General features: G+C 33.6%; 2 protein-coding genes across 2 annotated transcripts; one reads left to right on the top strand and one right to left on the bottom strand.

Moving 5' to 3' along the window:
- The first annotated feature begins 151 nt into the window (after window positions 1-151).
- LOC134241938 (RNA helicase aquarius-like) lies at window positions 152-19815 on the top strand. Its single transcript, XM_062723949.1, has 37 exons — window positions 152-250; window positions 2141-2285; window positions 2806-2865; window positions 2975-3015; window positions 3413-3448; window positions 3565-3610; window positions 3760-3831; window positions 4137-4268; window positions 5301-5369; window positions 5796-5973; window positions 6240-6418; window positions 6513-6626; window positions 6920-7023; window positions 7841-8064; window positions 8437-8529; window positions 8753-8801; window positions 8895-8973; window positions 11324-11423; window positions 11629-11796; window positions 12067-12173; window positions 12287-12456; window positions 12658-12789; window positions 13050-13190; window positions 13450-13630; window positions 13932-14041; window positions 14519-14654; window positions 15772-15819; window positions 16051-16206; window positions 16342-16479; window positions 16577-16648; window positions 16988-17175; window positions 17332-17674; window positions 17983-18068; window positions 18360-18471; window positions 18789-18851; window positions 19196-19327; window positions 19520-19815. The coding sequence occupies exons 2-37, from the start codon at window positions 2199-2201 to the stop codon at window positions 19607-19609; spliced, it is 4236 nt and encodes a 1411-aa protein (XP_062579933.1). The 5' UTR covers window positions 152-250; window positions 2141-2198; the 3' UTR covers window positions 19610-19815.
- A 299-nt stretch (window positions 19816-20114) lies between these two features.
- LOC134241946 (uncharacterized) lies at window positions 20115-21876 on the bottom strand. The gene has a single exon (XM_062723957.1). The coding sequence runs from the start codon at window positions 21840-21842 to the stop codon at window positions 20130-20132; it is 1713 nt and encodes a 570-aa protein (XP_062579941.1). The 5' UTR covers window positions 21843-21876; the 3' UTR covers window positions 20115-20129.
- Between the last annotated feature and the right edge of the window lie 1570 nt (window positions 21877-23446).

The raw sequence follows: 23446 nt of genomic DNA, 5'->3' as shown, positions 1-23446 counted from the left end.
CGGTGTCTCGAAATCAACTAGGAAACGAAATGCGAGATCGTCAATAACCATGACCTGATAGGAGCACATGTACTAGATTTACCGCTTGCCTAAGTAACGGATTTATATTATTTGCCGTCTTCGACTTCCTTTTTACTTCATCATATTGATATCCGTTTTGACGAATTTGGTGGGTTCACATGTGTTGTATGCTTTTATTTCTCGTTAAAAGAAATTAGGAGATGTTTTCATATTTGTTTTATTGAAAATGGTAAGAAAGTGATCAGAATTTAGCAGCAACTTCAGTATATTTCATTATTTTACTCTGATTTAGTGATGATATTCTACAACTAACAGGCCGAGCACAATGTCTTTATTTAGCTATATACTTTAGCTAAAATGCTTTATAAAGCTATTCTCAAAGCTTGATAAACCTAAGTATATTCATTATGTTCCGCAAAAGTGTTTTTGTAAGACTATTTATGTATGTAACATAGACTATCAAAAAGACAACCTGTATCAAAGTCTCAAAGATAGTTCTAACAATGCAGCTTATTCAAGCCAATAATTATTATTTCCATTTATGGCAAAAAATTGGTACTGTGTTTTGAGATGATAACTTTGTTCTCTAGGGTACATCCCTTATTTATCTGAATAAGGTTAGAAATAAGATACAGTAAAAAAAAAAACATTGAAAAATGAAAGTAGAATTTTTCGGAAAGACGTTTTATATATAGCCTGGTTACAATTGGTACAATGGTTACTTAATGCTCAAGTTCTACTTCAGAGTTCTTGAAATTTTTTTTTTTCGGTGTCAGACTGTCAGTCATTTGGACTGACTGCCATGTGAAATTTGTCAGTCCAGACAGATTTCTATCGGTCCAAAAAAAATTCAACAGTCAAAATGATGAAAACTATATTGGAATTTTATTATCAGTACGCCCAGTGTCAATAAACAGTGCACACTTCATATCGATTTGACTGTCGCATTAAAACTTTGTTTGAATTCTTGTGGGGGTCCATTTTCTTCCTAAGGTTTTTGACTTTTTAATTTATTTCAATTTTCTCACCTATTTTACCTTGGCACTGCTTGGCACTTACGTTCTTCGAAGAAGCCATTACAATTAAGATATAGAAAACCGTTTGAAAGATTACGATCAGTCCGTTATAGGGTATTCGTACGAAATTTGGTCGGATTGTCGAAGTTCCTCTGTCAACACTTGCCGGTCATTTGGACTGACAGACAATGCAAAGTAATCGGTCCTTGGTTGTTTTTATCGGTTTTGCCGACAGGACCGAAAGATTTCAAGAACTCTGCTATTTTATCCATACTTGTTTCCATTTGGTTAACTAAATTGCACAATTGAAGCACAAAGTTTTCTAGTATTCAAACAAATTTTAAAATGTAGTAATTCTGCAAGTTGCAATTGATAAGATGACAAAAGAAAACATTTTAAAGATGGGACACAGAAGAAACCAAATTGATTGTAAATTAAGGATTATGATTATATAAAAAATTGGCATTTTACAAATAGAGGATATTCAATGTTTTGTAGTTGAATATGGAATTCATTTCACGAGTGGGACAGGATTTTTTGATATTTTCACGAGTGCGAAGCACGAGTGAAAATATAAAAGAAATCCTGTTAAAAAAAATCCATATTCAAACAAAACATTGAATTTTCTGTTTATTACATTTTCTTTGATTTTCCGGTTGCCTACGTGTTTTTTGTAATGCAGTCTTAGGTACATGACGTCATAGTTGAACGATTGAGACGTCATAGCTAAGTGCAAAACATTGTAAACATGAATTTCAGCAACATATTTGGGGAACTTTCGCAGTTTTATTTTATGACAGAATGATTTATAAACTAGTTTTCTAACTTATAACAGGTTAAAGAGTATTTTTACAACACTTTTGTTGAAGGGAAGGAAGATCGAGAATTTTCCAAATTGATTGTAAATTATACCGTGACAGGATATCATTTTGATATCCTTTCACACTGTGACAGGATACACACCCAATGGATAAAAATTTCACAGTTGAAAATGTAATAAACATCTATATACATTACAATAGTGCATCTGTTTTAAGACACCCCCACTAATTACAAGATAAAACAGTACATGAATCACTTGAAGTTTCTTTTATTTCTTTCAGTTAACTATTATGTGACATTGCTGTTCAAGCAATAGAAGTTAGAACAGATCTCTACAAAATGAGTACAGCAACTGAAGGTGACAAAACAAAGAGGGGAAACAAAGCCCTCACAGTAGAACAGATTCAGGAGGACAGCATAACACAGGTTTTATTTAACATCAAATTACAGTTGAATTTCAATATCTCGAACTTCGATATCTCGAATACCATGGATATGTCAAAGTCATTTGGAAGTCCCAACCCCATATTTTTTTAAGTATTTTACCTTCGACATCTCGAATCCTTGGACATATTGAAGTTTTTTCTCAGTCCATTCAGGTGCGAGACAACAAAGTTTGACTGTACTAAGTTTCATCTTTTATTACATTTTTTTTCATATTACATGAAATGATTAATTTCAGGAGGCTAAAATTACATTGTTTTGATCTATGGTAAAGTTTGTTTGTGTTATCTTCTATTAGTTGCTTAATTCCTTGCCAAGGCTGTAACCATTTTTCAAATAGGGAGACAAAAATTAAAATTTCTGTGTATTTCTGAATAGGGTGTAAATTTTATTAACATGAATATTGCCCTGTATGAAATATGAACATATATTTGAAAATCAAATTTTAACCACTACGAACAATTTTATGCAGTTTAATTGTCACAAATATTTTATGTTGTAGTTGGCAAGTCAGCATTGGTCCAAACAAGCTCTAGAAAATGGTGTCCCATTTAAAACAGAGGTATGTACACAAATTCAATTTCAAATCCCATTAGTTCAGTTTTTCCTTGCATAACTGTCAATGTTTATTTTTCTGACATGACGAGTTTTGACTTTGAATTTTCTTGCAGATTGTTGAAAAAGTTTTTCAAGAAGAATTGCTGGCATCTAAGTAAGCAATTAACTCTATGTGCTATATGTGTACGTAAAAAATTTGTTTTCATTTTTCAGCGGAAATGCAATGGACATTAATGCACTCATTCATGAATACCGTTGATAAATTATAAGTAGATACACAACATGGCATGGACGCCAATTTATGATCATGCCAACCATTCAATACCCAGTGCCTGCACTAAATTTTGAATGCATCAATTTATGTACACATTCATTTCGCACTAATAATACAGAAAATATTCAAAATGGAAATTTTACTAGCAGAAAAGGGCTTACAAGTTTATTTAACACATATTCTTTTTACATTTTAAACCCATGTTTTTGTTGTTTGTTTTTTTTTTTTTGAAGGTGAAAAAAATAATATTATTACAATATTTTTTTTTGAATTTTAGATTCTCAACAAAAAGAACAATGCTGTTAGAATTCAGGTATTTTGTTTTTAATTTTCACAATTCACAATAGATGGATATTAAGAAAAGAAATTTTACAAGTGTATTTATAATTCTTGAAGTTAAAGGGTTTAACAGTTAACATTCTTTTTTAGTCAATACCTTGAAAATTACTTATGGCCCAATTTCTCAAAGGAAAAGGTTAGTGCACAGATTCTGTGATATAAAATTTGTTCTGCACAATTGAATGCAAGATAATGATGTAATTATCTCAGAAAATTCCAAGGTACAGATTTTTTTGGTGTGTTAAAATGTTGAAAGTAAAGTCATAATGCTTGAATTAATTTTAGGGCCATGCACACACATTGTCCATCATATTGATGGTGAATGAAAAATTCAGAGAAAGGGTACCACCATGGGAGGTAAGTCATGCCAATTATATATCTATTTTTACATATGCTTTTTTAATGGATTTTTTTTATCCCTTTTCAAAAGAGAAGAAGGGGATATAGTAATCAAGTGTGCATGTGTGTGTAATTTTAAAGGAAGTGATTTAATTTGCATTGGGGGCAATACAGAATTCTGCCCTGATTTATAGATTTGCTCTCTTTTGAGTGGATGCTCCTCTTTGCAGTGCCTTTGTTTAATATTTTACATGTATTTCTTGTATATACAACAAATTTTATAGGGCCCATTGTGACTTAAATTCACACTGATTTTTTTTTAGTGTTTCAAACAGCACCCAGAGAGGTTCTGTGACTTCATGTTTAACACGTTAGAAACCTGTCTGGACCAGCGCACATCTCTCCGAGAACTCTCTGTTTCACTCGTCTTTCTCATCCACTGTTTCAACAGCCTGGTAAGCCATCAGAGGGGGAGTTGTGTTTTCTTTTATATGTCAAATTTTGGTTCATCTGAAAAAAGGTTTTTATGTTGCCTAAATATCAAAAGCATTGAAATGGTTTAAGGTAAGGGGAGGGTGTTTTGTTGACTGGTAAGCCATTAGAGGGAGAGTTTTGTTGAACTTGAAGATGTCAAGTTTTATTTTATCTAGAAATTTTTCAATTTTTAGCTCACCTCAATGAAGTTGTGTCAAAAAGCATTAAAATGATTTATTAGGTGAAGATGTTTCTAGTGTGTTTCATTGTACAAAGTTTCAGATGCTGCAATTTCAGCAAAGGAATAACCAGGTTAATGTTTTTGGAGCATTGTATTTGGTTGATTTGAACCCACTGGCTTGCTTGGATGCTGACATACATTTTCCGTTTTATGTTTTTGTTTTCCTTTCCAAAACTATGAGCACTATAAATTTTGATAAATCTAAGGATGCATACTACCAGACTTGCTTCGGATAAATTTTCTGGTTGAGAAAGTTTTGGGTGCACATCATAATTTATTTGACCAAACTTGCATGGATGGTACATTCACACTAATGGACTTCTGTGTAAGGTGATGTTTATCAAGAAACTATAAGGCTTATATAAGCCAAACTTTAAAATAGCTCTCAAACTTGCTTCAGATGCTGGATTTTAATTACGTTTTCATGGAGAACTAGTTTGAAGTTTATATATAGGTCTATTCCAAAGTATAAAATCAAAATTGCAAAAAATTTTTGTTGGTTAATTGTGTGACTTTGCCTTACTGAAAATATTATTACCTATGTTTATTTTTGCCCAAGTGTCAAAAACATTAAAATGATTTGAAGTAATGGATGGGATGCTTTCTAGGTAGCATTGTATTTTGAATTGAACCTACTGTTGATGTTGAATGAAATTTTAAAATTGAAAACATAATTTTGTATTCTGTTTAAATCACCAACAAAAAAATCTTCTAAGACTCTGTGACAATGTTTTGCTGTGGATGTTAAATTGAAATAAATGTACTCTTACAGGAGGTTGATCTCATTAGGGAACAAGTTCAGAAGCTGGTTTCTCTACCAATCTGGAGCAATATTTTACAGGTACTTAATTTGACAGAGCCTCGTATGATTAGCTTGTGTAGGTGATTTTTCAAAAAAAGTTAATAGTAAAAATGCATCAGCTTTAAAGAGCATCTTTTACCTGTCTATGTCATAAATGTTACATCCATTATGACTAAAATGAGTTCATTTAAAGAATATACTGTAGAGGTACTTTTTTCCGTGTGGTATTAATTTACGTGTTCACAAATAATCCGCGGAAATTTGTCTAAGCGTACTTAATATAAATGTAAGGCATATAGTGAGAGTCATCCACGTTTTTATACCCGTGGATTATTGATAATTATGACCCTGTGGAAAAAAGTATGTCTACAGTAATCTAAACAAACCTCTTACAGTAATAACAAGTAAATGAAATGAAAGTAGGTGTATATATTGCTGAAGAATTCTTTTTATGTTTTCAAACAGGGAAAAAGAGATGAAATTTTCCAAAACAACCCCAAATACAGAAAGTTTTTTAATTTAATCAAGAAGAATGATGCCAAGCTATCAGAGGAGCAGATGAAAAGAGTGACCTTTGAAAGAGGTTTTCTGTACAACATGATCAAGAAATTTCTAGGCATACTGGACACTGTACCCCTCAAAGGTAGAAAGCTATAGACTAGTGCTAAGCAATTGCTGTATAAGCTTTTAATAGTTGTCTTATTGTTATTTAGCCATGATACACAATTGAAGACAATATTTTGCAGAAGATTAAGCCAAGGTTCATGACTCAAGAAATTATTTTTTAGGAGATTTAGCTCAGATACATGTATGAAGACAATATTTTGTGGGAGGTTAAGTTAAGATACATGAATGAAGACAATATTTGTAAAAAAAAAAATTAGCTTAGATGAAGACAATATTTTGTAGGAGATGTAGCAGGAACTAAGATCAATTTCTGTGAGAGATTCCTGGAGCTGATGATTGACATTGAGGCCCAGCTTCCCACCAGACGATTCTTCAATGTCCTCCTGGAAGACTGCCACCTGGTGGTCAAATGCCAGCTATCCAATCTCAGTAAGAGGTCAGAGGGCAAACTGTTTGGACAGGTACTTTTAAAAACATTCATGAATGTATATTGCAAAGTTTGGGTTTTATAAATAATGTCATCTGATATTGTTGAGGCCTGATTATGTTTTACAGCTGCTGGAAATGCTGAAGAGTTACACTGAATTTGAGATTGATGACATCACAGGGGAGGCCCTGACACTGCATGATAGGATTGACATCCACTATGACAGGGTTCTACAGTTACAGGTGGGTAAAATAAAATGCCTTTACTCCAATTTGGACACTAGTATAACACGTTACACAAATATCATAAGAAAGCAGCATTATTGACAAAATTTGCCTAACTTTTCAAGGCTTATATTTTGCATCTGACAAAAGTTTCATTTTCTTCTATAAAAATCATAAGTTGTCCCTCTTAACACTTACCACTGTGACTGATTTCAGTTTGTATATATGCTTGTAAAACTAGCAAAATACATGCACTATATTGTACCTGATATGTCATTGTATATATAATTTCTGGAAAATTTCTTTTTCAGAAAGTAGCATTCAAGCATTTTCCAGAGCTTCATAAATTTGCCATTGCAAATGTAGCAAGTGTGGACACAAGAGCAGCCCTCTCAAAGTATTTTAAATCTCTCAGGTAAAAAAATCAAGACTGTGTTCTCTAGGACCATAATAGATTTAATTTCCACGTAATTACACTGTCAAAAAATATATCGCTTTTATTTTTATGGTGCTGAAATCTACGTAAATTCCATTAATCAACCATCCATTCGCTGTTTTGTTGTACAGTTTAATCAGTCAAAAAATAAATTTATCAGACTGCTGTTTTGCTGTACAGTTTTATCAGATGTCTTCTACATGTATGTCATCTTTAAAAATACATGTACATACAGGTTTACTTTAAAGAAGGATTTTTTTTTGCAAATATGCAGACATTATCTGGTAAAAGAGGGGTAAAACCCTATGTATCCCCCATTTCTTTTATTTTCTTTTATGGCGTTGTTTGCTGAGTAAAACAAACTTATAACAAAGTGCCAGGGACAGATCATTTTGTTTCATTATAAATGAAATTTGTTAATCCTTGAATAACGTTCACAATATATTTTTAAAAAGCTATATATTATACTGTATACAGGGTTATTTTCGCCCTATGTTAATTTCACCATTTCACACATGCAAACACTTCTGTCCTGTTTTAATATGCCCAGTCAAAGTTCTGTTTAAGAAATTATACTGTCTTCTTTGAATTCACCCCGTCTTAAATTCCCCCACTTATGTCTGAAGGGGCAAAAATAAAACAGACGAGAATTTCTCTGTATACAGTATTTTAATTAAAAGCATAATTGCTGTAAGTGTGTTTTACTGTAGCATTTTTTGCTAAAATGAGACAAAATCATAGATACTGCTGTTGTCCATGAGTCTTATTTTACATCATCTGTAATCTTTATTATCAGCAATGTGGATCTACACAAAATCCTGGCCCACATTCACCAGCTGCCGGCCGTGGAGAGGGATGAGGATTGTGTGTCAGACGTGGACTACCTGATGGAGCTTCTGATCTCCAGACACGAGCGGCAGAAATCACAGCAGGAGAGGGTCAACGAAATGCCCCTCTACCCCACCGAGAAAATCATCTGGGACGAAAACATCGTTCCTGTGGAGTATTTCTCTGGGGAAGGTAAATTACTGGAATATACAGTCTAAGCTTGTTATCTTGAACTCATTAGGACGAGGAAAAATCACTTAGATTATCTTAGGATTTGGAATATCAAAGGTCAAATAATTAAAAAGAATTAGTATTTGGCTATCCATGGTATTTGAGACATCATAGTTCAAAATATCGAATGGGTATGAAATGGTGTTATCAGGGATAACAAAATGTTATTTGGTCATGACATGCTGAAAAACAATTTTGTCTGAGTTCTCTATAATATTTAAACTTATGCTACATGTATATGTGTCTGTGTTTGAAAAAAAAATTGTGTAGATAACTCATGTCTAATTATGTCTATGATGAGTCTCTTGAAATGTTCATCAATTTTATTTACAGGTTGTTTGGCCTTGCCCAAGCTCAATCTACAGTTTCTAACTCTTCATGATTATTTACTGAAAAATTTTGATCTGTTCAGATTAGAATCCACATGTAAGTACATCATTTCTGTATTAATCTCTTCACTCACTTTCAGTTATACTGTGTATAACAGAAACATCATGTTGGACTAAATATTTGTCATCCCTAGAGTTTATTTTAAAATTCTCTAATTGTAACTGGTTATTATATTGTATGTACTTAATGTGAAGTATCATGCATTGTAATTGGAATACGGGGGATATATTTTTCAATTTCTCTTATAATCATTGTTTAGATGAAATCAGACAAGATATAGAAGATTCTGGATCACATCTCAAACCATGGTAAGCAATAGATTAAAATAAATCAAGCAATCTCAAATTTACCCTTTGACATTATTTATAGACAGTTTTTAATGTGTTTACATGGCTTTTTAGGCAATCAGAAGATGGAAGCTGTCTGTTTGGGGGATGGGCTCGAATGGCTCAGCCCATTGTTGGCTTCAATGTTGTAGAGGTAAAATAAACATGTGTAATTATTGATCTATGCATGATATAAAGTTTTCAGTTGTGTGTTACACACAGAGGATTTTTTTGATATTGAAGAAGAATATACATGTAAAAGATTGGGACTTCTATCCCACTTTAGAAAATCCATGATATTTGAAATATACGAGGGTTGTCCGCAAAGTTCGTGGACAAGCTAAGAATTAAACAAAAGTTGCTTCACTGATATTCATTATTAGTTTATTTCTTATGCTTTACTAAATGTGATTTGAAAAATGAAAAAATCTTATTCAATTTTAGATGTTTATTTTTAAATTATGGCGTCATAATTAGATTTGGAATAGAGACCCGGAGCTCCGCAAAATTGAACGTTTAAAGTTGTAAAATGACGGAACAATCAAAGTTAGAACTTATTAAAACGGATCGGAAATTGTTCCAAAAAAGGGACGTTTTCGGAATGGGTGGAGCAGTGAACAGTGATAAAATTCTGAGTAGACATCGGATAAACACTTAAGAGACCAATACATATTGTAAACAATCGGGAAAACATAGTAAAAGAAGCCGTTTATTTAGTATTTAAGTGGCATATAATATTTTCGGATGGAAGGAACAGTTTATAGGATTACATGCGTGAAGGAAAAAGCATCATTCCGAGATTGCAGTGCTGTAAAAATGACTTTCAGAACGTGACTTTACCATATTTCCGCAAATAAAATCGTTTTTATGTGAATAGAGGTTGGTTGATTATAGGATATGAGACAGGCATTGTTAATTATTATTTTACTTATGAAACCTGAACATTTTGTGCAAATATTTATGAACGGTTAAAGCCACATAAGAGATGAATTGAGTTAAACAGTGACTATGTTGAGAAAAGTTATACATACTCGTTATGCTTTTGACGTCCGGTAACGTCAAGAATTTTCATTTTAATGCCCTTGGTATGAGTGTATGTCTTTTTTTTTAATCTAATACAAATATAATTATTTGTGCTTTGTTTTTGTTGAAAACCTGCATGTTTATAAAATGAAATATGAATTTAATGAAAATGATAGTTTCATATATTTTATCAATGTTTGTCAGTAATTGTCAATATTGTCCACGAACTTTACGGACAACCCTCGTATGTATCGATAGTTGAGGTAACTGTACGAGGGTTGTCCCGTAAAATCGTGGACAAAGCATTTTTCTTGAAAAGTAATGGGCGCACTAAGCTGAAAATTTCGGTAAATGTTTATTTATCATATTTAAGTGCATGATAATTTTTCTGATAAAATATAGGCAAAAATAAAGATTTTATTATGCTTGAATGTGCACGAGGTATTGTCCTACGGCGCACGGTCAAAAAACCAAGGTTTTATTAAAGAATACAAAAGTTTGAATTCAAAATAAAAGTTTTAAATACATAAGATTTGGATTAAAATTATCCTAATTCAATTCCACAATCAATTTTGTAGTCTTTGTAAAAATTTTAAGGCATTTGCTTAATTTTTGGCAGTTTCTCGAGCATTCGAAATGGGAAAGTGGTAAACACAACACACGAAAAAGGGCGACGTTTTATGACGTTACGGCGCACCGGAGAACAGTTCAGTTTTATTTCGATGTTTTAATGACACCCTTAGAGACTTGAAATGACCATAGAAGAAAAAAGATTATTAAAATATCACCACATCTTAAGTATACAAATGAAATAGGAGTTTTCTTAGCGAAGTTTTTTTTTTGATCGAATCCCTGGGGAGTACAAAACAAACGGACAAACTCCTATAATGTAATAGCAAAAGATGCTGTCACAGTAGACCGCCGATATGAGATTTTCTATTAGTTGAATGATGGTGAGAATATTGTCCGTAACTTACTAATAAATCTTCAGAAGATCGCATGAGGGTGCCAACTGGTTCTTCGACTGTTTATGGAGACTAAAGACTGTGTATCAATGAAATTCCTAAATTTAAGTCGGACTCATCCAACTTCATTTTCAGCAAAGATAAAAAGTGACGCTGTTTTAGACACTTTGACGTTATAATCCATGCGCCGTAAGGTGATACAATACATGGCATAAAATCTCATAATTTTTTTATTTATGCATATATTTATCTGAAATTTGCTGTGTATATTACTAAAATATGTACTAAATAATAGTGAAAATTTCAGAACGCAGTGATGTTTATTTTTCACACAAGACAACTTGTCCACGATTTTACGGGACAACCCTCGTATTTATATGAATGTATGCAGGATTTTAACTCAGGGTCATGGGTTTACAACCTTGAGTATCATCATCTGAATGGGATGTAATGCTTACTATTTAATTATATTTGCTTTCTTGCATATTCTACATATAAAGGATTTTTCTTTGGCAGGTGGCTAAACCCAGAGTTGGAGAAACTCACCCTGCACAAGTTCGAGCAGACGTAACCATCAATCTCAGTGTCAGACCACAGATCAAAAAGGAGTGGGAAGGTAGATCTCCCATACTTTATTTTTGTTTGAAAATTTTGCCTGATATTGATAACAATACTTCATTTCATATGCAGAGTACTCTGCTGTTACATGAGTTTTCGTCTACATCTACTCAACTTTTTGTCTTGTATAACTCATTTCATATCAGATAAGTGTCGGCACAGAGTTCTCTGCCGCAACATTTACATGAGTTTGTGTCTTGTAGATCTCCGGAAGCATGACGTGGCTTTCCTGATCACACTGAGACCCACGGTTCCAATCCACCACAAGTATAACTTCAGGGAGCCCTTCATCCCCCAGGTGGGGCTGACCTTCGTGCGGGGCTGTGAGGTGGAGGGAATGTTAGATATGGAGGGCAAGGTCATTGAGGAGGGTAAGAAATGTGGGGAGGATCCAATTGTTTTGACTTTTAAGGATAAATGTGTATTGATATTTAAAGGAATTTAAAATTATTCTGTTAAATGAATAATTAACAATTGATAACTTATGTTTGCAAAATTTCATGTAAATATGAATTATTTTCAATACTGTCAATATTGCATTCTAGTTTTAATGTTTAGCTTGATATATAAAGCAATTTTCATTTTTTATCACTGTACTGTTGGGATTTAAAAAAAATGTTGAAAATTTGATGTCTCCTTAGGACCGGAACCAAAGCCATTTATACCGGGAGATATCCGGACTTTCCGAGTGTGGCTGGATCCTAACCAGTACCAGCAGGACATGACCAAAACCATGGATGGGGAAGAGGTCAGGGGATTTTATAGAAAAAATAAACAATAACTGTTTTAAAACAAGAGCATTGTTTCTGTTGTCACTGGCATAATTGTACAGTACTTACTTTCATTATTCTTTATGAATAGGATGTGTACGAGACATTTAATGTGATTATGAGAAGGAAACCAAAGGAGAACAACTTTAAAGCCGTGCTGGAAACCATTAGAGATCTGATGAACACTGAGTGTGTTGTACCGGACTGGTTACATGATCTCATACTGGGTTATGGACAACCAGACGCTGCTCATTACTCAAAGTGAGTACCAGTACATGTAGTAAACAGGTTTGCAAATGAAAAACCAAGTTTAAATATTTTTGTAGGTGTTAAATAACACCATATTGTTTGTAACATCATGATATTATTGCATTTCAGACTTAGAATCAGATTTGTTAGTATTAAAAAAATCTGTAACATAGAGGGATGTGATTTTTAATACTTTTCCTTTTATAAATACAGAATGAGTAACACCATTGAGACTCTGGATTGGAATGATACGTTCCTGAACATCAATCACCTGAAGGCCAGCTTCCCGGGGCACGAATTCGAAGTCACCACAGATGATATCAGCAAGCAGATTCCTCCATTCAAGTGTGTATAGTCACATTTTTTTCTTGGTCCTTTTTCAAAGACAGATTGAAATGGGTTGTGTTGTTTTTATTTTCTTTCGAAAAGTTAAATAGTTAGTCATAAGTTTTACTCTATATATTGAATAAAAGGCCATAGATTCATGTCAAGTTAAGCTGAGATATGTCAAACATCAAATAGACAATTGTCATTAAAAGAACTTATTATCTTTAACATATTCATCCAAACATAATTATTTAAACAAAATTTGTTCTTTTTGACAGATTGACATTTCCCAAGCAACAGGAGAGCACCACAGGGAAGAGGAAGGCAGCGGAGGAGGAACCGTCTGCTCCAAAGAAAATCATCGTCCAACCCCACGTCATCGAAAACAGGGGCCCTTATCCATACAATCAACCCAAAAAGTAAACTTTTAATGATGTTTAAATCTGAAAAGGAGTCAAAATTACTTGTGCTAAATAGATAAAACTTACAAAATTGATAAATCAACTCTTTGTGTGATTAAGGTGGAAGAAATTCATTGACACTGTTAATAATTTAACACAAATTCTTTTGCTATAAGTGCACCAACTTACCCTGTTGTTATTCAAAACAAAATATAATTTAAACTATTATGTTCAAAATAATGGCAAATCATATAAAAAAATTCATATTGCATTGTAGAAACCAGATACCCTTCACTCCCACCCAGATAGAGGCTGTGCGGTCAGGCATGCAGCCCGGACTGACCATGGTGGTGGGACCCCCGGGGACAGGAAAGACTGACGTAGCGGTACAGATCATCTCTAATATCTACCATAACTTCCCAGAGCAGCGGACACTGATTGTTACTCACTCCAATCAGGTAAAGGGGCTTCTATAAAATCCCATAATAGTGTACACAGATTGTTTCCAGGTGACATTCTGTTTAGGTAAATGGACTTCATTTACTCCAACTAAATTTACTCCAACATGAAAGTGACAAAGAGATTACAATTATATCTTCTGGTGTACAACCACTTTTAAAGTTAGCCCAGCATCTTGTAGAATAGCTTGAAAGTTGAACAAAACAATATTTACATTTTATGTTCATGCTTTGTTCACAATAGTTGTGTTTGAAGGATACTTTAGAAGTTCATGTATCTATTAACAATTACTTTTGACAGGCGTTGAACCAGCTGTTTGAGAAGATCATGGCTCTGGATATTGACGAGCGACATCTTTTACGTTTGGGTCACGGAGAGGAAGCCCTGGAAACGGAGAAAGATTTCAGCAGGTAAAAACACTATTGATATAAAGTCAAACCTCATATTGAGCTCAATGCTATTGACTTACAGTCAAACCTTGTTATCACATGTTTAAATATCCAAAGGTTGATGGAATAAATAATTTGAACTTCCAAATCACTTCCCTAGGTTATCCATGAGATTTAATATATCTGTGTCAAGATATCAAAGTTCAACTGAATAATATACATGTACTGTATCTACTTTATGTACTCTGTTGGGCTAAACAATTTACCTGAGATTACTGGTAAAATATTTATAGAATGAATAATTTGAACTTCCAAATCACTTCCGTGGGTTATCCATGGGATTTGATATATCTTTTTCAAGATATCAAAGTTCAACTGAATAATATACATGTACTGTATCTACTTTATGTACTCTGTTGGGCTAAACAAATTACCTGAGATGTATTAGATTATTTCACAACTTTACATATAAATGACAATTATTTTCCTCCCCTGTAGATATGGTCGAGTGAATTATGTCCTGGCCCAGCGACTAGAACTCCTGGAGGAGGTGGCCAGGTTACAGAACAGTCTGGATGTCAAGGGAGACATGTCTTACACGTGTGAAACGGCCAGCTACTTCTACCTCTATCAGGTAAGGAAATTAAATTTATTTACTCACGGGTACAGGATTATTTTCACCTAATGTTATTTTATCCATTTAATTGCCATTTGCAAATAACTCTCCATGTTCTAAATTCTCCAATGCAACAGTTGTGTTAAAAGGGAGATAACTCTGTCTCTGTTTTATTTGCTGCATTTTGAATTTGCCCTATGAAAGCAAGGGTGAAAAGGATAGAAATAATATATGGTCAAAAATTTTCAATATATTTCAAAATTATCCATTATAAAACTTTTAGTATAGAATTATAATGCAAACTGCAAAATTCTGGTTCCTATACATACTTGCCAACCTCCAGCATGTAAAAATAGGTCATGACCAGATTTGGAAAGTTAAAAATCTGGTCATAACGCTGTACAGTATTAGATTATTTCCATGATTAAATTTTATACATATATATATACAAAGTATTTGAGTATTGAGAATTCTTTTATTGAAAAAGGTTTTAATTAACTATGACAAAAAAATTATACATAATTTGCTTTAATTTACATGTTAGAAATGAAAATTGCCAGGTTACAGAACAAGTAAATGGATGTTAAAAAAAAAAAAAAAAAGCCTTTTCAGTTTCTGCTAAATTTGAAAGCACACCAATTTCAGTTTTGAAGTTATTTTCCTCTCTCTTAATTAATTACCTACTGCAACATGTTTTAAATTTGAAGTTAGGCCTAATATCTTTGATTTTATTTTATTTAATTGCCATTTGCAAAATTCCTTTATGTTCATAAATTCTCCAATGCAGACAGTGTTTGTTAAAAGGTTGGCCCTGATAACGATCTGTCTCTGTTGTAAGCCATTTTAATTGACTTCAAACATTGATTTGTCAAAACAACACCCAGTTAATTGTTTACACCTGCACAGATAATAATATCGGCATTAATTTTCATGTATATAGTTTCAAAATGTACCATTAAAGGAAGTCACTGCTATTGTAGTATAGAGATGTATAATGCAAACTGCAAAATTCTGGTTCCTACATGTGCTAGAATAAAACTTTGCAAGATTTGCAAAAATATTGTAGCACAATAAATATGAATTTACAGAATGATAAGAGTTTATCAGTTTGCTATATGTATGCTTTCTTTTTCAGGTGTTGGCAAGATGGGAAGAGTATCAGAGTAAACTCAGGAATCAGAAGGTAAGTAATGATAAATAAAGTACTTATACCTATATACATATACATGTATTATAAATATTTATGATGTGATACATTATATCAAAGGAATGATTTTATATTTACAATTTATTGTCATTTTGACTGTATTACAGAGTTCCAAGAAAAAAATTACATGATGTATTTTAGAAAGTCACTTTGGATTACTTTATTTTGTGGGGGTACATGTATATTAATCTTCAAAATCAATTGTAGGAAAAGACTGTTGAGATTATTAAAGATGAGTTTCCCTTCACCAAGTATTTTGAGAATGCCCCTCAGCCTATATTTAAGGGAAAGTCGTACACTGAAGACATAGATATGGCGGAGGGTTGCTTCAGACACATCAAGAAAATCTTCACACAGCTAGAGGTCAGTAATGAAAGGAAATTCAGAGAAGAAATATACATGAACATTCAAACATTGTATGATTTTTTAGGCAGATATAGGATTTTTCAGTGTGTACAGGTATAGAAATATTTATTCCCTGTGTATTTTGTGATACAGGAGTTCCGAGCCTTTGAATTGTTGAGAAGTGGTGCAGATAGAGCTGAATATCTACTGATCAAAGAAGCCAAGATAATTGCCATGACCTGTACCCACGCAGCCCTGAAGAGGAGGGATCTAGTCTCCATTGGTTTTAAGGTAACAGGTTTACAGAGGGAAAAAAAATGCAATTTCACATTGTTGTTTCACATTTTTCAAAGTTCATCTTCTGATGAATGTTGATTTCTTTTATTAGTTTGACAACATCTTGATGGAAGAGTCAGCACAAATTCTTGAAATCGAAACTTTTATTCCATTATTACTTCAGGTATTGTACCAAATAAAAACTCTTTGTGCACGTGTTTTAATATTTCATGCTTTTATTTAATTAAGGAAGCAGTAATATTTAAAAATAGCATGTTTTGATGCAAATTATTTAATACTACTCAAAAACACTACAGTCAAACCTTACTATCTTGAATCTACAGAACCAAGATATATTAGAATTCAAGATAACAAGGGTTAAAAGTTAAAGAAAAAGTTGTTAGGACTGCTGAATCACTTTGACATAACAATATCAGTACTTGAGACAACAAAGATCTACTGTAAATGGATTGTCTCTTGACAATTATGGGATTTTATTGTTACATTTACTTTGAACACACAGAATCCTGAAGACAACAACAATCGTTTAAAAAGATGGATCATGATTGGAGACCATCATCAGCTGCCACCTGTCATTAAGAATATGGCCTTCCAGAAATTCTGTAACATGGAGCAGTCTTTATTCACTCGACTTGTCAGACTTGGGGTTCCCACCATTGACCTTGATGCTCAAGGTCGAGCAAGACCAGGGTAAGAAAATTCAAATACTATTAGAGAAAGTTTTTTTTATTTAATTTAAAGTATAATTTTGGCAACTGACCTGTTTAAAAGGAAAAAAAGTGTGTAACACTGTAATCTTTAGTTTGAATTACTCCAATATGCTTTTCTGGGGTTTTTTTTTTGCAGGATTGCCAGTCTCTACAACTGGAGATACAAGAAACTGGGAAGCTTGTCTCATGTGATGGTCAACCCTGAGTACAAAAAGGCCAATGCTGGGTTTGTGTTTGAATATCAGCTGATTGATGTCCAGGATTTTAACGGTGTGGGAGAATCGGAGCCCAATCCCTTCTTCTATCAGAACTTGGCAGAAGCAGAGTACGTGGTGGCAACATTCATGTACATGAGACTTCTGGGATATCCTGCCGAAAAAATCTCCATCTTGACGACGTACAATGGACAGAAACATCTGATTAGGGACGTTATCAAACAAAGATGTGGACGAAATCAGTTCATAGGTACACCCCACAAGGTAATGACTAGTAAGAAAAGTGTTTTGTTTCTTTGAATTTTTTTTTTTGGGGGGGGGGTGGTTAAAAATATCCTTTCATGGAATAAAATATAGAATATCTAATTTAACAATATTGTCTATTTGTCTGTAACTTTCAAATTTTGATTCGATTGCATCTCTTTGAAATAAAGTATGGATTTTGTTAAATTGTATCACTTTGGCATTTTGAACAGGTTATATTAATTTTTTTGTAAATAAATTTTCCAAGATAGTTTGGTTCTTATATTTAATATTTCTAAACGTATACCTGTATTTGGGTTTATTTTAAGGTTACCACTGTAGATCGGTATCAGGGTCAGCAGAACGATTACATACTTCTATCCCTTGTCAGAACTAAAACAGTCGGTCATCTAAGGTATAAAACACTTTAATTAAAAAAGTAATGTTGGATTAGATTTCTATGAAATAATTAGAATAAGATTTTATATAAAAAAAAAGTCAAAGAACAAATATTGTAATGAAAACATTTATGTTTACAGGATTTTTCGAATTTAAATTTTTATTACCTGGTACATTTAATACATTAAAATATTTTTACATAAAATATTACACATTTATGTTATTTAGTTGGAAAATTCCTGAATGTAACAAACTTATACTTTATATATTTCTATAACTTATAAATCCATCTGATTGTCTTCTAAAGAGATGTCCGGAGACTGGTGGTTGCCATGTCCAGGGCTCGGCTAGGTCTCTACGTCTTTGCCAGGGTCTCTCTATTCAGCAATTGTTTCGAGTTAACTCCTACATTTAACAAGGTAAGAGGGTTGTTTTTTTGCCCATCTGTACATTCTTCTGTAAGTTTTAAGAGATTATATTTTGCTAAGAATTTTATTTTATGGTCATGAACAAGTATATAGAGAATCTGATTTTTTGAAATGTTTTATGTACAGTATGTAGATATGAGCAAATAGAAATTATATCAGTAAAAATTATAAAAGTTATATGTGCGTATTATAAATCATGTTTTTGGACTTAACTTTAAAAGAATGGCCCAAATTTGAGTACATACATGTATAGTGTTTTGTTCTTTTATTCCATAGCATTTGTATTATTTATTTCTGTATTATAACAGTTGATGTCCAGACCCCTACAGCTCCATATCCTCCCATCAGAAGTGTATCCTCCAACAAGAAAGGTAAAACATTGTCGTAGTTTTTTAAAATAAAAACATTGGTTTTGATGGAAGGACTGGCTGAAGAGGTTTTAGAAATGTAGGGCCTGAAATGTGATTACTGATTACCTTATCATGCCCCAAAATTAAGTTTTAAATTTTCATAAGTATGTTTTTTACAGGTTTTTAGGCAGTTACATTTGTCCTTGTATCATATTTCCCCATTTTCTGACTCCTAGCTGTTAACATTTGGAAAGTTATTCTGAAACATTTACTTTAAAATCACTTATTTTTGTGAGGATTTAATTTTCTTTCTTTTCATGGTATAAAGAAACCCATGAATTTATAACTTAATATTTGTTTTGCAGATGCATGAACAAATCAGGGGTGAAGCAATGGTCATGAAAAACATGCCACACATGGCTCAGTTTGTATTTGATTTCTACAACCAGAAAATCAACAGACTAATGTCTCAATCTGAGGGAGGCAGACAACCAAAGGTAACAGCCTATTTATTTTACATGATACATATATATTAATCAGATAATCGATAGGGCTGTCAGATGTCTCTGTCTTTACTGGTGATTCTTTTATTAAGAAAGTGGTTGTGCTATACATTAGGTAGCAATTACAATATCAAACATGTATTTTGAGGCAGCAAATTATTCATGATTTATTGATTTTTTTTTCAGGATGAACCCCTAGAGGAGCCCCCTAAGAGTGAACAACCAATGGAAACACAGAAAATTCCTACAAAAATGGAGGAAGACAATTCAAGTTAATGTGGACTTTAAATCCATTTATTATTTGATTGAAGATAAAGAAAATTCATAAAAAGATGGAGGACAATAATTCAAGTTAATTTGGACTCTAAATTCATTTATCATTTGTAAATAGTCAAAGGAATCCATTATTTCATCTGAATAGACAATGTTCTGTCTGTTTTTATTGATATAGAAAATAACAATAAAGGACACATCTTATTGTATATCTTATTTTCATACACTTTTTTTGTTTTGTTGTGTTAACTATGGAGTACAGCTGAATAACAAAATACTATTTCAAAAGTAATTACTGGTACAAATTATTAGAAGTACTAATATTGGAAAATTGGAAAGGTAATTGATAATAAAGGTGCATATTTTCTTGAATGTACACCCTCAAAGAGTCACCCTTATTTCTGAAAGTCAAACGTGATCGTGCCAAGACTTCTTAAAATGTTCATCTAATCAACAGGTGAGACCTTGTCTTCAAGATATACACTATAACAGTCCTTATGTTACAGAGTGTTTGCAAGCATCACTAGAGATACATGTATTTATAAACAGTCACCTTATGGTATTCTTGCCCAATATAAAGATTGCTTTCATCATCCATACACATACCAAAAGGCTTGAACTTGAAGATGGAAACATCTTCTTTTGGTGTAATCAGAAGAGACAAGAACTGGCCATCCTGATCAAGGAGTTGAATCGTGTGACTGATATCATCACACACCAGGATGTGACCAGAGGCATCAGTGCACATTCCAAGGGGACTGAATTTTGACCCCTGACCTGTGTAGGTGAACCGGAATTGTCCAGATTGATCCAGCACAACCACTCCCATGTTGCGGTCTGATGTACAGATATCCCCGTTGATGTTTTCAGTGATATAGTGGGGGTAACTGTAGAGATTCTGTCCTGCAGCAGTCCTTTGTATATTTTTTGTTCCTTTCCCTGTCTTTGTGTACCTGGTGATTCTAGCCTCTCCGTGATGTACCATCCCCACCAGCAAGTCCCCATTGATGTGGGAGGAGTGTATGCTGAGTGGTTTCCAGTCTCCTGTTTTAGTGATCTCAGTGACATCATTTTCTGGTGTAATCTTACTGATGACTTTCTTGTCTTTGTCTGTAAACAACAGATCCCCCTCCAATGAGAATGTATGGTAGCCATACCCCCCACAGGTCTTTTCTGTCTGTAGTTGATTCCCCTGTAGATCTGTTTGGACAAGGTTACCAAATTCATCACTGATCCAGAGTCTACCTGATTTACCTATGGATAAATGGCATGCATTTTGTAGACCCAGAATGATTAAATCCATGACCATGGTGACTGAGGACAATTCAGATTTCTGTTGAATGTTCTCCTCTAACTGATCACTGGTTGGAGTGGAAGGGGTGAGCAGAGGCTCTGTTATCATTGGCCCTATTGCTCTCTTCTTTTCTTCTGTGTTTGGGACATTCATATATCCAAGTAATTTGACCACATCTTCTTTGTTGTACTGAGGGATAAACTCTGGTGTGACTGGTTTCGTGGTCTCTGGTATGGGTTGGATTTTCAGTTCCTCTAAGGAGAATGCTGAAAATAATTTCGTAGGGGACATTTGGATGGTGAACTTGTCCACAAGACCATTGAGATAGGTGATGTAATCACTTACTGTTTCATGATCAGTTTTTATTTTGTTCAGTAAAAGTTCTTCCATTTGATCTATTTCTCTGACTTTTTCTGATGTCACTGTGTCCACCATTTCTTTCAGAGACTCTGCCTCGGCCTTGGTGGAAGATCTTATGCTGTCCATGAGAGATTTTATTTCTGAGAGATCTTCATGAATTTCCTTTTGTAAATCTTTTGATGTTGGAAGAAAATATTCATAAATTTTTGGAATTTCTCCTTGACATGTTGAAAACATCTCCTCCAAAATTGGTCTGGAATTTGTAAAGATGTGACCTCGATGTTCAGGTATAGTAGTGCAAGTGGAACATATAAGAGCTTGGCATTCCTTACATAGAAGTTCTAAATCCTTGGTGGGGTGGATCTTGCATTTTTCTGTGGGCAGTTGTCTTTTCCGTAGTTGATATAGGACCACCTCATGTTTCTTTGTGTCCGGACTTCTAAGATGTTTTTCTTTGCATTGTTTACACATCTTTTGGTGACAGACATTGCAGTAGAATTCACAGTTTCTCTCACAGTCCTCAATGCCACACTCTAAGATATGTTGGGCTGTGCCTAGTGTACTCATTTTGGATAGAGCCATCTGCAATTAGTAAAGGATATTTTGTATCCTTATATCACTTTATAATCCTGGCCGTAACTTTTGTACAGTAAGTGGGAGTGATACATTTTTACCTTGGCTTTAGATAATACTTTAACATTGATCTCAATTATTGAACAATTATTACTAGGGCTTTCATATTTCATAGTGTATTTCTTGTGACAATGAATACCAACAGTTTTGACATTGGAATGTCCTATTTATTAAAAAACTAATGCCCCCATATGGCAACATAGCAAAGATCAAACTTCTCTTAAATGCAAATTAAATATGTTGGAAATGAAATTGTGTTTCAGCACCCTTGTCCTAGCACCATTTGTTCAAAAGTTACTGCCAAGGATTAGAGTTTTTGAAAGGTAGGTCAAACTCCAGGGTCAAGATCAAAGGGTTAAAATTATTGTTATCTAAAGAAGGGTCTAAAGAATCACATAAAATATGTTAAGTATGATTAAATGTGAAATATGAAAGTCATAGCTCCACTAAATTAAAAGTAATTAGGCAAGGTTAGAGGTTTTTGTGGGCTAATAGACAGACAGACGGATAGACACGACAAAAAATATATATTCTGAATCTTTGATTGAGGGGGGCATAAAAATTAAACTTCTTCATAACTTTGAACACTTGTTGCTAGTGTGATCATATTACAAATGTGTAATGGGCGGGTGGGGGTATTAATACATAACCTGTTTTCGACTCCTGCAAATAAATAAATTATCTGTCCAGAGACTTATGATCAGTTAACACACCCCCCCTCCACTGAAGACAGTTTTGGTGCCGTCTTTTTTGGAATTCACATTTTTCAGAAAGAAAAAGATAAATGACCTGTCTTGGATCCTCTAAAAAATAAATAATCTGCCCTTAACTTGTACAAAATAGATTATCTGACTCAAACATGTCCCCCCACCCCCATTCCGAATCTGTCCCATTATCTTGAAAAAATTAGGTAATCATTAAAAACCATAACCTGGGATTTATCAAATAAGAGGCACATGGGCCACATCGCTCACCTGAGCACTGTGGCTGGGAAAAAGTAGAAATTGGTTTCTTATTGAATAGTTTATATGCAAAAGTAGTGCCATGACCAATCATGGCTTTGCTATTCTTGATAATATGATTTTAAAAGAATTTTCCTATATATGTCTATGTAAAACTTTTGATTGGCCATTGTGGCCCCGCCCTACGCCAGGGGGTCATGATTTAAACAAACTTGAATCTACACTACCTGAGGATGCTTCCATATAAATACGATCAATTATGGCTTTGTTATTCTTGAAAAGAAGATTTTTAAAGAATTTTCCTATACATTTCTATGTAAAACTTTGGTTGACCATTGTGGCCCCGCCCTACCCCAGGGGGTCATGATTTGAACAAACTTGAATCTAACTACCTGAGGAAGCTTCCATTGTGGCCCCGCCCTACCCCAGGGGGTCATGATTTGAACAAATTTAAATCTACAATGCCTGAGGATGCTCAATTATGGCTTTGTTATTCTTGAGAAGATTTTAAATGAAATTTCATATATATTTCTATGTAAAACATTGGTCGACCATTGTGGTACTGCCCTACCCCCGGGGGTAATAAACTTA

This window comes from Saccostrea cucullata, unplaced genomic scaffold (assembly GCF_032062105.1).
Source record: "Saccostrea cucullata isolate Sc308-1 unplaced genomic scaffold, CSIRO_AGI_Scuc_v1 ctg438, whole genome shotgun sequence".
Taxonomy (NCBI): domain Eukaryota; kingdom Metazoa; phylum Mollusca; class Bivalvia; order Ostreida; family Ostreidae; genus Saccostrea; species Saccostrea cuccullata.
The sequence above is the reverse complement of the archived record's forward strand: the minus strand, read 5'-3'. Positions and strand labels throughout refer to the sequence as shown.